The following is a 17,791-nucleotide window of genomic DNA, read 5'->3' on the forward strand; positions in this document are numbered from 1 at the left end:
TTTTTTTTTTTTTTTTTTATTTATGGTTTAAAATGCGATTGAGAAAAGAAAACTAACAGAACTAAGTTAAAACATTTCCGCGTGACCGGTGACGTGTCCATTTCCACCAATCAGAGAAAAGTGGGTGTGGTTTGGGAGCAAAATTCCCGCGAAAACAGCTCAGCGTGTGTAGTAGTTTAACAAAAGCATCAAAAATGGATGGTGAATTATTCCGTAAACTTGCTTCTAAAATGGGAATAACTTCTCCTAAAGTGCTGAGGTATGTATCTGGGTTTGCTTATGTATAAACTTTCTGTGTGAAAAGGAGTTTGTGAGCTGGAACACGTGTAGATTGTTAGATGTCTGAGTGGTACAGTGTGGGTCTGGGGGGCGGTGGGGAGTGTTTACCTGCTGTAAACTGGATGTAAATAAAGTAATAAAGTGTGTTGTGTAATTTCTTGTCTTCCAGACAGGCAGAGGAGTATCTGCGGCTGTCTCAGGTGAAATGTGCAGGTCTCGGAGGTTCTACAGCCAGCAGTCAGGCTGTGATCTGCCTTGAGCTGGCAGCCACAACTGTCAAGTTCCCCATAGACAAGGTGTGTGTTTATGATCAATCAGACATTTCACTTTTAATACACACACACCTGCAGAGACGCACAGTCACTCTCTGTTCACACAATGGATTCTATAATCTTTGTACATTCCTTTTAATGGAGTCCATTAGGAGGTCAACTAGTCATCATCACCCCATTCAGGACATCACTATTTATTAATACAGTCTATAAATTATATTTCCAACTCAATTCTTCCAAGGATATCTCTAAATTAATCCATTTGTACAAGAATAAATAATATTGTACTGTTTCAGGATATTTCAGCCCTTTGAATGGACTCCTATGGATGATGTGGCTGCTCAAATGAAACCCCTAATTTTGGATCTGAGAGCGCACAGCATGGAAGGGCGTGTCTATTAATGGGACATCAGTGACTGGCCGTCCTTGGATGGAGGATTGAGGATGTGCCATCGACAGTAGGGCCCAGGAGGTTTTTCTGCCATGTTCAACTCTGAACAAAAACCAATTTCCCCTATGCTGCTACCTTGTCATGGTGGGGTTGCTTGCGTGCCTCCGTGACTCTGAAGGCTATATCGGTGGCGGCCCATGCCCCCGGTAGGTCCAACCATGCCGGGCAGGTTTCTAGAGTAGAGGCCAGATGAAAAGCAGCAGCTGGCCCTTTAGCTTTAAAGGACAACAGAAATAACTGCAAGACGAAAAACAATCGTGAATTTCTCCCTTTCGTACAAAATTAATGTTACAGTCTTGAAAGCTAGCACAAATAAAGACTCCTCCATGTGTAGTCTGAGACATTCTGTAGTTGACTCTGGAATTTTCATCTCATCTGAAATACTGTCGTGTACAGTACAGCACTGTGTGAAAGAGTGCATTCAGAGCCATGGGTTGCACATCGCTATCCGATCCCACTCCGTTAGGTCATAGTCGGATCAGAGCCGTGTCCCTGCTCGAAGAAATCGATCAGAGCTTTTTTTTTTTTTTTGAATGTTTCTGAATGTGGAAAGAATAAGAAAAACGAAGGAGCTAATGGACACAAGCTTCCACACTGTGCACTCTCAGTTCCAGATTTCAACCAAGCCATCAATTCATCCACATGTTGCTCGAGATGTACATTAGATTTTTGTTTAATTGTTCATTTAAAAGGTTTTGTTTCTGAGCAGGAGTACGCCGTCAAGCTTTCGGGATTGAATCAGAAAGCGTATCAGAGCAGTCTGAAGGCCATGGAGTGTTTGCTGGGTCTGGAGAGCAGTCTGGGGCTCAGGGATGTGGCCGTGCAGTACGGGTGCGTGGAGGCGGTCAAGGCGGCATCTCAGATCCTTCAGCGGTAATCAAGCTTTTAATGAGCTTCTCTGGAATAGTCAAAGAATCTAAATATGTTTGACTATTCACATCATTTCACATGATGCATGATCTATTGATGAAAGCTGATAAAGTATCAAAAACTTTTATTTGCCAGGTATGTGAACACACATGAGGAATTTGACTCCGGTTTCACTTAGCTCTCTTAGTACAAACAGATAAAAAGTGTAGACAAAAACAAAAAGCTATGTACATGTAGAAGGGTAAATATATGTATAGACAGTGCAAGGATGAATTAGTAAATATAAATATACAGTGTGCACAGAATGACTGTGCAGATATTTCACAGTTGATGTTACTGATATTTGAGTCCGGTTTTAGCTGTTCATCACAGAGACAGCCTGAGGGGGAAAAAACTGTTCTTGTGTCTGGTTGTTTTTGCGTACAGTGATCTGTAGCGTCTCCCAGAGGGGAGAAGTTTAAATAATTTGTAACCAGGGTGTGATGGGTCTGCAGAGATGTTGCCTGCCCGTTTCCTGACTCTGGACAGGTATAAGTCTTGGATGGAGGGCAGGCTGACACCAATAATTTTCTCTGCAGACCTTATTGTCTGTTGCAGTCTGTTCTTGTCCTGCTTGGTGACCGATCCAAATCAAACAGTGATGGAAGAGCAGAGAACAGACTGAATGATGGCAGAGTAGAATTGTATCAGCAGCTCCTTAGGCAGGTTGAGCTTCCTGAGCTGGTGCAGAAAGTACAACCTCTGCTGAGCCTTTTTGATGATGGTGACTGTGTTGGTCTCCCACTTCAGGTCCCGGGAGATTGTGGAGCCCAGAAACCTGAAGGTTTCAACAGCAGTCACAATGTTGTTGGTGATGGGCGGCAGGGTGGGGTGGGGGGGCTCCTCCTAAAGTCCACTGTCATCTCCACATAATGCAGCAGTAATGATTTACTGAACACAACATCATCCTGTACCACTTCCTGCTCTGTGTGTTTGTGCTTTAGGTACAAGGCCAGTTTACCTGCAGCTCAGCAACAAGATGTGGATCTGTCTAAACCCCTGTTCACTACGGCTGCTCTGTTCACCGCCTGCAGGTCAGTAAACACCCCCCCCCCCCCACACACACACACACACGCTGCTGTTTCTCCGCCGCTTCCTCTGAGCAGGGCGTCATCAGCGCTGTATGGATATAGATGCAATGTTTAAAAAAAAAAAAAAGTAAATAAAATGTACAAATGGTTAACAACTGCAACCTGTTATTGATTTAACTAATAAGTTAAAAATACAGTACGACATCACGACCTCGAGTGTGATTGCTTTCATATAACAGTTCTGTAAACAGAAATTAATATTGAGTGACATTTTAGACACCATGTGGCCAAATGTTCTGTTCTATTTCCACTCATGAGGCAAAAATAAATCCTGAAGAAGCCACACCCACTTTATAGCATGTTGGCTAGCTGTCTAGCTCGCTCGCATTGATTTGTACGTTCCTGTTAAAAGTGCTTCTTGTAAAATTGGTGTCAGTTTTTGTTTTTTTCCTCTTCATCTGAAGAGCTTTTACATTTTAAATATCAGCACTATTAGAACGCAGCTTGACCAATCAAATTAGTGGACCGGAAATAACCATTGTATATTTAAATAATATTGGCTGTTATTGAGTGGTCTATCAGATATATTCCATTCAGCTAGCATGATGCTAAACGAGTCGAAGATGAGTAGCTGAATGGAATATATCTGATAGACCACGAAAAAAGCCAGCCAATATTATTATTATTATTATTATTATTATTCATCTCATCTCATTATCTGTAGCCGCTTTATCCTGTCCTACAGGGTCTCAGGCAAGCTGGAGCCTATCCCAGCTGACTACGGGCGAAAGGCAGGGTACACCCTGGACAAGTCGCCAGGTCATCACAGGGCTGACACATAGACACAGACAACCATTCACACTCACATTCACACCTACGCTCAATTTAGAGTCACCAGTTAACCTAACCTGCATGTCTTTGGACTGTGGGGGAAACCGGAGCACCCGGAGGAAACCCACGCGGACACGGGGAGAACATGCAAACTCCACACAGAAAGGCCCTCGCCGGCCACGGGGCTCGAACCCGGACCTTCTTGCTGTGAGGCGACAGCGCTAACCACTACACCACCGTGCCGCCCATTATTATTATTATTATTATTATTATTATTATTATTGTTATTATACATGCATGTTCCTTTCAGGTGTTCAGTGCGTCTTTCTCTTTCAAAATTCTCTCAACATCTGTATTTAACAACGCAAACCTGGCGGCCATGTTTGTTTACAAATTGTCACAGTTGCCCACTAGCGTGGAAGTTTTACATCTCCGACATGTGACGTCATGTTGTCTTGACAACTGTGCAATATCGTAAACCATATTCAACGCTCATTCTCCATTGGGTAGAGTGACGTAATACACGTAGGATAAGCGATATGCTAACAATATTGCATGCTATCAAACCAAATGAATGAAACCCGCTAGAAGGGAATAGAACACGTGTTTTTGAAAAAGTGTCCTGCATGTATAATAATCATGGTTCTATTGTGTAAACATTCGGTTCTAAATAAAATCTTTTCTAGGTTTAATTCCAGTCTGTTCCAGAATTTGGATCAAATTTTGTCCCATCGCTAACTGATTACTCGTTGCTTTAACTAATCCATCACTCGGCTTTGATTTCAGAGCGCTGCTCTCAGGGCTGCTGTTAAAGAAAATGAATCAACACCTTTTGACCAATCAGAATCCAGGAGCACTGTTGGGTTTGAATCATGTCTCTGCTCCATGTAGCAAGCGACAATGGGTCCATTTATTTCAACATCCCATAATACTCCAGCATGTTTAATCCTGTAGCTGCTCCACGCTGTGGTTTGAGGAGCGTGTAACAGAGGAAGGAAAGACTAACATGGTGCCTGACGTTTCCTTTGAAGGTGCATGAAAATCCAAGTTGATAAGAAGCTGACGTCGTCCTCGGGGACGAAGAAGGCCGTGTTCGACAGGCTGTGTGCTCAGCTGCTGAAGTTCGGCCAAGAGATCTGCAGTGAGTTGGGTTTTCTTGTAAACGGGTCAGTCGAAATGTGTCAGATGTGAAATGTGTTTTTTTTTTTTTTTGTTAAATTCGCACATGATGCTGCAGCTCAGAACAAAGGATATCGTATCAAGCCATCAAAAACTGAAACGATCTGAGTGACGGTATTAATCAGAGCGCTCATATTTCCCAGTTTAAATCTAAATCCTTTTAAAATATTTTTCAATGCATATGATTCAAATTTTGACATTCTTTCATCATTATAATAATTTTTTTAATCAGATTGTTTATTTCAATTAGTTTAAATATTTTGTTTTTAAACTTTCTCAGTCTTGGAAGATGTAAGTAGTTTGTACAGGACCTTCTTGAAAATCACTTTGGTGAAGAAGCATTCTGTTAAAATATCTTTAAATTCAAATTGTTTTGCATCATGGCTTTGTTTGCTGCAGTTGTCATGGATACAGATAGAAATTGATTTCATGTTTTAAATTCCTTTGACTTTAACAAATTGTTGGAAATGTATTTTTGATTTTGATTTTATTGGGGTTGGGCTGATAAAGTGGGAATGGTTTATTTTTCTGTTGCAGCATCTTCAGAAGGGTTTGAGTCTTCATACGCCACAGCAATTTGGAGATTAAACTTTGATTTATTAAAGAACGACACGTACTGTTTATCCGCTTATAGTCACATTACAGGCATTTAGCAGATGCTCTTATCCAGAACAATCTACAACATACCCAGAGCAGCCTGGGGAGCAGTTGGGGGTTTGGTGCCTTGCTCAAGGGAACATCACCCGTTCCTGCTGGTCCAGGGAATCGAACCGGCAACCTTTTGGGCCCCAAAGCTGCTTCTCTAACCCTCAGGCAATGGCTTCCCTTTGCATTCAGTGTTCGTGAAACAGTTAGCTCCTGTTCTCTCATAACATTTACAGCAGCTGTAATTTAAAACTAAATTCACATGAGATAACACTGGACTGTCTTTATTTTTAATATATCTATCGCCACTGTCTAAAAGTGGAGCTCCTGATGAGTTTCTGGGCAAAAAAAAATCCCCCTGAATAGAATAATAATATTACAGGACCTTGAATGAACCATCGAATTGTGTCGTATCGTGTTTTTCACCTCAATAAATCACTGCATTGTCTTGTGACATTATTGTGAGAGCGGTAACGAGATTCACATCGCAGTTATGATACATATTTATTCCTTTCTTTGACGCCGCATGCCATGCGCCAGAAACAACACCACGACATTTATTATGGTGTGACTCTGCTGGGTGCCTGGGGGACAGCAGTGAACCAGCGCTTCCACTTTACACCACTACTGTAGAGTTACCATCCAATATTATCACACACAAAAACTAATCGATATCGATCCGTGGTAGGTTTAGATTATCTACAGCAAAAAGAAGATGCTCATCATTGTTATTGAACTGTACAATAATTGGTTGGTCTGGTTACAGCGGTCACCTGTCCAACAAGCTCGTGGACTAATGAAACTGTTTTAACTTGTTTTATATGAAACTGTTGTGAATATTTCCTGTAAAATGTGTTAAATAATCCCATGTTATTTTTTTTAAAAAGCAAATTGAAAATAAGCACTGGATAAAAACCCATCTGTCTTATGGAAATGATGATACAGATTTCGTTGTCTGGTGATCGGGTGTTTATGGGATACGCTGCCTTGCACTTGTGATCAGATTCCCTGTGGTGGTAAACAGATGTACGTTTGCAAAAGTGATCAAAAATCAGGTCGATGCTTTACTGTATTCTCTTCAGTATGGAGTGTCGCTAATATGGCTGAATGTGCATCAGTGTTTATAACAGATTTCTGAGGAGTTTTGTTTAAAGCCAAAATTGTGGTTCAGGAAAAAGTCCTAAGAATTATACCTCTGCTTTCTGACACTTACACCCCCCCCCCCCCAGGTGATGCCTCTTCTGTGAAGCGACAGATCAAACCAACACAAAAAAGACAGAAGACTCTCACAGAGACACTGCAGGAAGCAGAGGAGGGTGAGGAGGGGAGAATGCGGGGTGTTTAGTTTCCTGATCCGACGCCATGTTGGAGGAACGCTGCAGTGATTCTTCACAGCGGGGTTTAAACATTTACAAACTTGCCAGTTTCAATATTTCAGCACAGCCACAAAGATAAAGGGCATAAATCAGACGAATGGATGGACAGAAATCAACATTTTGCCTTCCCTCATTTCCCATCTCTCACGCACTCACTGACTCCTTTGTTCTCTGTCTTCCATCCTCCCTCTTTTCATTCATTCATTCATTCATTCATTCCTGGATTCACTCCCTCACTCCTCCATTCACATCCTCTCACACGTTCACTCCCTCACACACTCGGCTTGGGTTTCTTTGCAGTCAAGGAAAAACCTCTATCATAAATCAAATCTGTATCTGAAGCAACATTTTATCAAAAATCTTTCTGCATTTGACATCTCTCTCTTTTCTCTTTCCTCTCTCTGTTGGTCTCTCTCTCTCTCTCTCTCTCTCTCTCAGATGATAGCTTGCCAACGTCTCCTAAGCAACAGCGGGAACCAGCACTGAGGGAGAACAACTCTGAGGAAGAAATGAAACAAAATTACGAGGAGTGGAAAAGAAAAATCCTGGAAAACGCTCTTGGAGCTAAAAGCAGTGGATAGTGAGGGCCATGCCTGTTAGATTTTTTTTTTAAATTAATATTTGTCATGTTTTGGTTTCCTTCTTTAACATTGTCCTTTTATCTGAACAAAATTTAATTTCCCCTGACTGGGGGTGAGAGAGAGAGAGAGAGAGAAAAGAGAGAGTGTGTAAAGGTGTTATCAGATGACCCTGACCTACGGTATGTGTACGACTATTCAGTGTCCTGTATTATTTCCCTTGTTCGTTTGGTGGAGCTGGGTGTTAAAAGCCCTGTAATGAAGGAGAAGAGCCGCCATGTCTGAGGGTCGATGCTCGTTGTTCATGTGTGGATTCGGGTGCGTTTTAATCAACTCTTATTCCCTGTGATTCATTCACATCAAGGCTCCTGTGTGGTGATGTGAAGGGGTTCATGGGAGCGTTTGCAGTCACAGGCATGCAAGTGTGTGTGTGTGTGTGTGTACATGCTCATCATCCCTAAAGGGAATGAATAACACACCATGTTATTCAGCACATTCAGTACTGCTGTTTTTTAATAAAACTAAATGATCAAAGCTTGTGTGTGTGTGAGAGATGTGTTTACAGAGAGGAACTATCCTCTGAGGAATAAATGCTTGTTAAAAATTATTTCCCAATTGTCTGACACAGCCTTAAACAGGCGCTGTAAAGAAATGTAAGCATTATTGCATCTTCCACTTTCACATTCTGGACTCTGATTGGTCAGAAGGTGTTGATTAGTTTTCTATAACAGCAGCTCTGTCGGTAACAGCTGCAAATCACAGGTTTATAGCTGATCGATTATTGTTTCTATAGTAACGGCTTATTTACAGAGTGGACGCTCCAAACAAACTGATTAAAAATGTGTGTAATTGTTGACCAGTTTCATGTGCGGAGGTGAAATTTTATGGAAGGAGTCTCCAGTGTGAGCGCTTTAACAGTCGGAGTAAAACTCCCTGAATTTCAAGACCTTTTCTCGATGTGAAATGTAATTAACCAGACAAAAGAGAAATTGTCAGTTTAATAAGTCAATAGATAGATAAGTACTGTAATCGATGAGAAAATTGCTGCAGTATAAGAGGAATAAAACACTTCAGGATATGATGTTAGAGGAAACCACTTCAGGATGGTAACAATATCTTGATTGCATCAACCTGCTGATTATTTTCCTAAAACGACATGACATGGAGGGTTTTATTCGTTACTTCATGTATAATTGTGGAGAAGAGGAAAAAAAAGTCATGCAAGGGTGCTGATGAAGAGGGAGGAGTGATATGGAGTTAGGCGTGTGTCAAATTCACATATTCATAATCTTATTCATGATATTCATAGCATTTGGATTTCTGTGGTTTTGTGTCTTGTATTTTGTGGAAAAGCTTTTTCAGATAAATGGCACATATAATGGTAAATTGTTTACAATTTGATGTCTCTTGGCCCAGCCTTGTGATTGGGTGGGCCTGGGCCACCCTGCCCCCCATTAGAGCCAGGCCCGTTACGAATCTCTGTTCAAAACCTAAAGAATAAAATAAAACCACGCTTTCATGCTTCAATGTGTAAAGCATATTCAGGCAAGAGGGACGTAAAATTCTGAATGTACTGTGTGTCTCTGAAGTTATCTATTGGGAATGTGTTTATTAGTTGTGTTTAGGAATCTGACATTGGCTTCATCTGCGTGGGAGGTAATTTACTTCAGGAAAACATTTCCCATAGCAACTCCTTGTGCCAGAAGTGTCTACAGGAGTTTATTGCATAACTAAACAAGTGCATCACAAGAGGCAAGAAGCAGGAAAAAAAACAAACCCATCTTGGCTGGTAAATGAGTTTTAAACCACGACGAGGTAAAAGAGGCAAATGTTGAATATCAGAACAAGGAAAAAAAATACCTTCACAGAAGGGAGAATTAGTTTTACGTGTGTGTGTGATCTGTACAGTCCAGCAGCGATATGATTTCACACTCATGGCCGAGAAATCAGTGGCAGTTATTTGGGGTTGTGTTTAAAACAGTACGTCAAACAACTCGTACATAAAGTGAGCACTGAAACATTCGCTACGGCAAAAAGTCATTACTCAATCAGCTGCTGTTCCTTTGACTAAGTAAAATAAAAATAGAATAAAATAAACACTCCACATGGTGCCATGTTCACTGCCCCGTCATCTTCACACACTTTCCCACTGGAGTGGAAGCTCAGCGAAGCTGATATGAGTGTGAAGAAGAAAGGAAGGTCCATCTTTTCCTCCTCAGTGCTGGATTTCGGTCAGAATCACAGCGTGCTGATGGATCTGTTCTGCTGGAACCTCTTGAGCCGGTTGGCTGCCGTCACTGCGTAGAAGTGTTTCTGTAAAAATGATACATGGGGTTATGTGTGACCATGAAGGTGACACAATGCAGCAGATTTTAAGATTATAAGATACATAATATATTTAACAATTATTCCACAAAATCGAGTCGTACATGAGCTGATAGCTGACGAGGCGCATAGCACCGAGTTGTCTATAATCCATGTACGACAAGATTGAGTGGAATAACTGTTTTATTCTCTCCACATTCACTGGATTTTGAGAAACTGAGCATTTTTATTTTTTTGCAAATTCGATAGATAAAAACTTTATACAAAACGTCCGACAAAATCATTTCCACTTAGAAAGTAAACAAACCGGCGAAATGACAGGAGCAATTTGTGAAAAATGCGTTAGCAATAATTCTTGAAAAATAAAAAAAGATGCATTCTTACAGTGGTGCTTGAAAGTTTGTGAACCCTTTAGAATTTTCTATATTTCTGCATAAATATGACCGAAAACATCATCAGATTTTCCCACAAGTCTTAAAAGTAGATAAAGAGAACCCAGTTAAACAAATGAGACACAAATATTATACTCGGTCATTTATTTATTGAGGAAAATGATCCAATATTACATATCTGTGAGTGGCAAAAGTATGTGAACCTCTAGGATTAGCAGTTAATTTGAAGGTGAAATTAGAGTCAGGTGTTTTCAATCAATGGGTTGACAATCAGGTGGGAGTGGGCACCCTGTTTTATTTAAAGAACAGGGATCTATCAAAGTCTGATCTTCACAACACATGTTTGTGGAAGTGTATCATGGCACATACAAAGGAGATTTCTGAGGACCTCAGAAAAAGCGTTGTTGATGCTCATCAGGCTGGAAAAGGTTACAAAACCATCTCTAAAGAGTTTGGACTCCACCAATCCACAGTCAGACAGATTGTGTACAAATGGAGGAAATCCAAGACCATTGTTACCCTCCCCAGGAGTGGTCGACCAACAAAGATCACTCTAAGAGCAAGGCGTGTCATAGTCAGCCAGGTCACAAAGAACCCCAGGGTAACTTCTAAGCAACTGAAGGCCTCTCTCACATTGGCTAATGTTAATGTTCATGAGTCCACCATCAGGAGAACACTGAACAACAGTGGTGTGCTTGACAGGGTTGCAAGGAGAAAGCTACTGCTCTCCAAAAATAACATTGCTGCTCATCTGCAGTTTGATAAAGATCACGTGGACAAGCCAGAAGGCTATTGGAAAAATGTTTGTGGACGGATGAGAGCAAAATAGAACTTTTTGGTTTAAATGAGAAGCATTATGTTTGGAGAAAGGAAAACACTGCATTCCAGCATAAGAACCTTATCCCATCTGTGAAACATGACAATATCATGGTTTGGGCCTGTTTTGCTGCATCTGGGCCAGGACGGCTTGCCATCATTGATGGAACAATGAATTCTGAATTATACCAGTGAATTCTAAAGGAAAATATCAGGACATCTGTCCATGAACTGAATCTCAAGAGAAGGTGGGTCATGCAGCAAGACAACGACCCTAAACACACAAGTCGTTCTACCAAAGAATGGTTAAAGAAGAATAAAGTTAATGTTTTGAAATGGCCAAGTCAAAGTCCTGACCTTAATCCAATCGGAAACCCACCAACATCCCAGAGTTGAAGCTGTTCTGTACGGAGGAATGGGCTAAAATTCCTCCAAGCCGGTGTGCAGGACTGATCAACAGTTACCGCAAATGTTTAGTTGCAGTTATTGCTGCGCAAGGGGGTCACACCAGATACTGAAAGCAAAGATTCACATACTTTTGCCACTCACAGATATGTAATATTGGATCATTTTCCTCAATAAATAAATGACCAAGTATAATATTTTTGTCTCATTTGTTTAACTGGGTTCTCTTTATCTACTTTTAGGACTTGTGTGAAAATCTGATGATGTTTTAGATCATATTTATGCAGAAATATAGAAAATTCTAAAGGGTTCACAAACTTTCAAGCACCACTGTACCATCAAATACTTTTTAAATAATTTTTTTTGGGGGGGAGGGTTGTTTTCGAGTAGAGTTTTTATTTCGTCCTCGGGTGGTTCAGTAACACGCGCCTCCATTTTGTTTTTCTCTACTCAAGGTATATGAGCTGATAGCCTAGTAGTAGAGTAACCAATCAGAGCTCATGATTGCTCATATCCAGTGAATGTGAACTGAATGATATGTATTATTACTGGAGTATTATTTTTACCTCACCTGGGACAGAGTCCACCAGGGGCGAGGTATTGTTTTCGGTCGGGTTTGTTTGTTTGTTTGTTGATGTTACTGGAAAATGGCTGGACCAGTCTTCATGAAACTTTCAGAATAGATGGGCATTGGTCTCAAATAGAACCTCCAAAATTTTGGGGGTCATCCGGTCAAGGTTTTGTGGCTACTGCCTCAAATAGAGGCGCTAGAAACTGTCATAGTGCTGTAAGAATGTAAGTGTAACAATCGCGCAGTACAGTGTGTTCTGATTGTCTGAGAGCAGCAGAGAATCAGAACCATGTTTATTGGCCAAGTATATGCACACACAAGGTCAAAATCAAGGTTAAGGTCACCAAAACGTTCAAAATCTTTTTTTCGCGATTTCTTCCTTCATATTCATCATAAGTGCTACCAGGCGAGGTTTGTTTTGCCTAGCAACACTTATTATTATTACACAATATTTATAATAAAATGTCATATTATCCATCCATCCATTATCTCTAGCCGCTTTATCCTGTCCTACAGGGTCGCAGGCGAGCTGGAGCCTATCCCAGCTGACTATGGGCAAGAGGTGGGGTACACCCTGGACAAGTTGCCAGGTCATCACAGGGCTGACACATAGACACAGACAACCATTCACACTCACATTCACACCTACGCTCAATTTAGAGTCACCAGTTAACCTAACCTGCATGTCTCTGGACTGTGAGGGAAACCGGAGCACCCGGAGGAAACCCACGCGGACACGGGGAGAACATGCAAACTCTGCACAGAAAGGCCCTCGCCGGCCACGGGGCTCGAACCCGGACCTTCTTGCTGTGAGGCAACAGCACTAACCACTACACCACCGTGCCGCCAGTTTCCAGTATATTTAATGAATTTAAAAAGTTCAGTAAAGTGATTTAAATTTACTACTAAGTTTAAAGGCGGGTCTTAAAGGTAACTTCAATACATGACTAAATTTAAGGTTCCTTTAAGGATTAGATTAAATGCAATTAAATTCAGATTTTCACTGAGTGCATTCATTCAGCACTTTTTATCCTCAGTGATAATGGGGCAGATGGCCTGAAGGTTTAGAGAAGCAGCCTTGGGCCCAAAGGGTTGCTGGTTCAATTCCTGGGACCAGCAGGATAAACGTGAGGGGAGTTGAGTGAATGAACAGCACTTTCCCGTCCCTCTGTATCATAGCTGAAGTGCCCTTGAGCAAGGCACCAGATGGGGGATCTGCTCTCTGGGTGCTGTAGCATAACTGCTCACTGCTCTGTGTGTGTGTTCACTGCTTCTGATGGGTTAAATGCAGAGGAGAAGTTTCACTGTGTACATGTGACAAATAAAGGCTTCTTCTTCTTCTAGAGGCACTGAGACTGTAGTGAACACTCTGCTATCCTGGGATTTGAACTCATAACCTTCCCGTCACTTTAACACAAAGTTCTCAACACTGGAGTTGCCTGAAACGTGGATGGAGGCGTGAGAGATTTTTACTGATTCTTATTTATGATGTAGATCATAAATGTAGAACTGGAGTAAACCTGATCTGTGGAATATTTGATAAGAATGAAAGGCGTCAGATTATTATTAATATTAAAATTTCATTAACCTTCCATTTCCTAATCCCATTTGACACCAGACTGCAGCAGTGCCGTGTCCAACATGCTGTCAGGTTAATCAGAGTGGCGAAGATTTGACAATACAACCCCGATTCCAAAAAAGTTGGGACAAAGTACAAATTGTAAATAAAAATGGAATGCAATGATGTGGAAGTTTCAAAATTCCATATTTTATTCAGAATAGAACAGAGATGACATATCAAATGTTTAAACTGAGAAAATGTATCATTTAAAGAGAAAAATTAGGTGATTTTAAATTTCATGACAACAACACGTCTCAAAAAAGTTGGGACAAGGCCATGTTTACCACTGTGAGACATCCCCTTTTCTCTTTACAACAGTCTGTAAACGTCTGGGGACTGAGGAGACAAGTTGCTCAAGTTTAGGGATAGGAATGTTAACCCATTCTTGTCTAATGTAAGATTCTAATTGGTCAACTGTCTTAGGTCTTTTTTGTCGTATCTTCTGTTTTATGATGCGCCAAATGTTTTCTATGGGTGAAAGATCTGGACTGCAGGCTGGCCAGTTCAGTACCCGGACCCTTCTTCTACGCAGCCATGATGCTGTAATTGATGCAGTATGTGGTTTGGCATTGTCATGTTGGAAAATGCAAGGTCTTCCCTGAAAGAGACGTCGTCTGGACGGGAGCATATGTTGCTCTAGAACCTGGATATACCTTTCAGCACTGATGGTGTCTTTCCAGATGTGTAAGCTGCCCATGCCACACGCACTAATGCAACCCCATACCATCAGAGATGCAGGCTTCTGAACTGAGTGCCGATAACAACTTGGGTCGTCCTTCTCCTCTTTAGTCCGAATGACACGGCGTCCCTGATTTCCATAAAGAACTTCAAATTTTGATTCGTCTGACCACAGAACAGTTTTCCACTTTGCCACAGTCCATTTTAAATGAGCCTTGGCCCAGAGAAGACGTCTGCGCTTCTGGATCATGTTTAGATACGGCTTCTTCTTTGAACTATAGAGTTTTAGCTGGCAACGGCAGATGGCACGGTGAATTGTGTTCACAGATAATGTTCTCTGGAAATATTCCTGAGCCCATTTTGTGATTTCCAATACAGAAGCATGCCTGTATGTGATGCAGTGCCGTCTAAGGGCCCGAAGATCACGGGCACCCGGTATGGTTTTCCGGCCTTGACCCTTACGCACAGAGATTCTTCCAGATTCTCTGAATCTTTTGATGATATTATGCACTGTAGATGATGATATGTTCAAACTCTTTGCAATTTTACACTGTCGAACTCCTTTCTGATATTGTTCCACTATTTGTCGGCGCAGAATTAGGGGGATTGGTGATCCTCTTCCCATCTTTACTTCTGAGAGCCGCTGCCACTCCAAGATGCTCTTTTTATACCCAGTCATGTTAATGACCTATTGCCAATTGACCTAATAAGCTGCAATTTGGTCCTCCAGCTGTTCCTTTTTTGTACCTTTAACTTTTCCAGCCTCTTATTGCCCCTGTCCCAACTTTTTTGAGATGTGTTGCTGTCATGAAATTTCAAATGAGCCAATATTTGGCATGAAATTTCAAAATGTCTCACTTTCAACATTTGAAATGTTGTCTATGTTCTATTGTGAATACAATATCAGTTTTTGAGATTTGTAAATTATTGCATTCCGTTTTTATTTACAATTTGTACTTTGTCCCAACTTTTTTGGAATCGGGGTTGTACAATTGAATCTCTTAGGATACGATTTAGATTCAGAAGGAAATGATTCTTTAAGAAGTGGGACTCGACTGGAAGTTGAGGGTCCATGCGTGGAGGAAATTTATTCAAACAATAAGCTTAAACTAAACAAAGATATTAGCAAGGCAAGACAGGAACATAACAAAAGTCCAGCAGGGTCTTGAATAAGAGAGCAACCCAGCAGAAGCTGTTTAAATACATGTGGTAATGAGCTGGGATTAGAACCAGGTGCACACGGTTACTGAAAATAAGGGTAACCAACAAAAAAAGGTCTTAACTTTCAGGGAAGGCTGCCCTCTGCTGGTGTGGTGGTGATTTGTGTGGCGCAGATGCAACATATTTAATATTCAAAGTGTGTGTAATTTCATCCCCAGTCCTGAGCATAACTCCACCCACTGCAAAATTAGGAACAAATGCTAAAAAAGTGTTCATGATAACTGTAGTCCTAAAGTTACCATGGTGACTGCAGTCCTAAATCATCGTAGCAAGATCAAGTGTCCAGAGCCATCTTCTAAGTGTGTCTTTCGACTATTTGTATGGGGGCGTCCTTCACGGGAGCAATGTGATGAGACTCCCGCCAGACGTAGGGCATCAAGATGGATGTTACGCCAATAAAAATGTTATGTGAATATCACAATACATGAATCCAACTAAAATGACAAACCCAACTTTTTCAGCACGTTTATTGGACAGAGGTTTCAGTGCGTTTGTGTGAATCAAATAAAAAATACTGAACTACTGTAGGTTGGATGAGATATTCGCTTTTGATTACATCTCCTGCAGTGCAACGCGCAAACCCAAGCTTCTCCTTAGACATGGTGAATGCAGAGCATGTGCAGAACCCATGCACCATGTTTCCCTGTTTAGTGTAAAAGAAGGAAATGTAGTGTGTTATTTTTTGTTCGTATGTGTTTACTAATAGGTGGCACAGTGGTGTAGTGGTTAGCACTGTCACCTCACAGCAAGAAGGTTCTGGGTTCAAGCCCAGCAGCTGACGGGGGCCTTTCTGTGCAGAGTTTGCATGTTCTCCCCGTGTCCGCGTGGGTTTCCTCCGGGTGCTCCGGTTTCCCCCACAGTCCAAAGACATGCAGGTTAGGTTAACTGGTGACTCTAAATTGACCGTAGGTGTGAATGTGAGTGCGAATGGTTGTCTGTGTCTATGTGTCAGCCCTGTGATGACCTGGCGACTTGTCCAGGGTGTACCCCGCCTTTTGCCTGTAGTCAGCTGGGATAGGATCCAGCTTGCCAGCGACCCTGCACAGGATAAAGCGGCTATGGATAATGGATGGATGGATGGATGGATGGATGTTTACTAATATGCTAAGATTCAAGTTAGTTTTTAATATACTGCATTCTGACAGGGACTCAGGGGTTCTAAGTGGTCATAGGTGAAGGAAATTATTAAATTTCTCATTAAAAAATTATTCTTTTAATCACAGAGGTACGAGTGCTCCAGGTGTCACATCATGAAGTGGGTGTACCTTCCACTGTCGGTGAGCTGCTAGGTAACGCTGTAGTCTCATCTGGGATTTGAGACGGACTCGGTGCTGCTTTGCTTTTTCCTCCAGATTATTCAGCCAGCTGTGTTTCATACAACCTGAGGCACTCAGTCGGCTGCTGTCACACACACACACACACACACACACACACACACACACACACACACACACACACACACACACACACACAGAGTATTATAGTGATTATATCTTAACAGTCGAGAAACAAACTTGTACTACTGTATATATATAGAGAGTTCTATTTTATGACTTCTACATTATCGAGTCAAAAGAGTTCAAAAACATTTTAGAGACCAAATGTTCGTTTTCCAGCACAAAATTAAATGTTACAGAAAAAAATGTTTGTGTCTGAGCAGCATATTCCATAAAAGACCACTTTTCAGATTAAAAAAGAAAACATAATGAAGGCTAGTGAAAAATTTTTGGTGCAAAACTAAGAAGTGAGTGTGACAGTCAAAATGTCCAGAAGAACTGTGGCTGGTTCTGCAAGATGTTCAGTAAAACCTACAGCTCATTTCTGCATAAAACTGCACTCACTGGACCTGAGACGGATATATATATATATATATATATATATATATATATATATATATATATATATATATATATTTATTTATTTTTTTAAAGTAAAGGGTTATCTCACACCAAATATTGACTTTGTTTCATTTATTATGTCTTACTGATTACTGCTTATAGTTTTTATTTTTTAATGTTGAAACATGGGCGGCACGGTGGTGTAGTGGTTAGCACTGTCGCCTCACAGCAAGAAGGTCTGGGTTCGAGCCCCGTGGCCGGTGAGGGCCTTTCTGTGCGGAGTTTGCATGTTCTCCCCGTGTCCGCGTGGGTTTCCTCCGGGTGCTCCGGTTTCCCCCACAGTCCAAAGACATGCAGGTTAGGTTAACTGGTG

General features: G+C 41.3%; 2 protein-coding genes across 4 annotated transcripts in view; one reads left to right on the forward strand and one right to left on the reverse strand.

Moving 5' to 3' along the window:
• Positions 1 to 139: 139 nt before the first annotated feature.
• On the forward strand, positions 140 to 8,085 carry orc6 (origin recognition complex, subunit 6). Its single transcript, XM_060911894.1, has 7 exons — positions 140 to 259; positions 449 to 575; positions 1,712 to 1,875; positions 2,856 to 2,945; positions 4,805 to 4,914; positions 6,827 to 6,913; positions 7,412 to 8,085. Exons 1-7 carry the CDS (start codon positions 195 to 197, stop codon positions 7,552 to 7,554), a joined length of 786 nt encoding a protein of 261 aa, XP_060767877.1. The 5' UTR covers positions 140 to 194; the 3' UTR covers positions 7,555 to 8,085.
• Positions 8,086 to 9,211: 1,126 nt separating this feature from the next.
• Positions 9,212 to 17,791, reverse strand: part of mylk3 (myosin light chain kinase 3) — an 82,895-nt gene continuing 74,315 nt past the window's right edge. For 2 of the 3 annotated variants that reach the window (XM_060911307.1, XM_060911305.1), the window contains exons 12-13: positions 16,846 to 16,981; positions 9,212 to 9,864 (exon numbers count right to left, since the gene is read on the reverse strand). In XM_060911307.1, coding sequence (XP_060767290.1) covers positions 9,790 to 9,864; positions 16,846 to 16,981 — 211 coding nt within the window. In that variant the 3' untranslated portion in view covers positions 9,212 to 9,789. The remainder of the gene's footprint in view (positions 9,865 to 16,845; positions 16,982 to 17,791) is intronic. The other variant, XM_060911306.1, reaches the window with a different exon arrangement.

This window comes from Neoarius graeffei, chromosome 27 (assembly GCF_027579695.1).
Source record: "Neoarius graeffei isolate fNeoGra1 chromosome 27, fNeoGra1.pri, whole genome shotgun sequence".
NCBI lineage: Eukaryota > Metazoa > Chordata > Actinopteri > Siluriformes > Ariidae > Neoarius > Neoarius graeffei.

What these genes read in the sequence shown, in the direction of transcription:
- orc6 (XM_060911894.1), top strand. Translation starts at nt 195, where the DNA reads ATGGATGGTGAATTATTCCGTAAACTTGCTTCTAAAATGGGAATAACT. An exon ending in ACTTCTCCTAAAGTGCTGAG is followed by an intron (nt 260 to 448) that starts GTATGTATCTGG and finishes CTTGTCTTCCAG; the next exon opens with ACAGGCAGAGGAGTATCTGC. An exon ending in ACTGCAGGAAGCAGAGGAGG is followed by an intron (nt 6,914 to 7,411) that starts GTGAGGAGGGGA and finishes TCTCTCTCTCAG; the next exon opens with ATGATAGCTTGCCAACGTCT.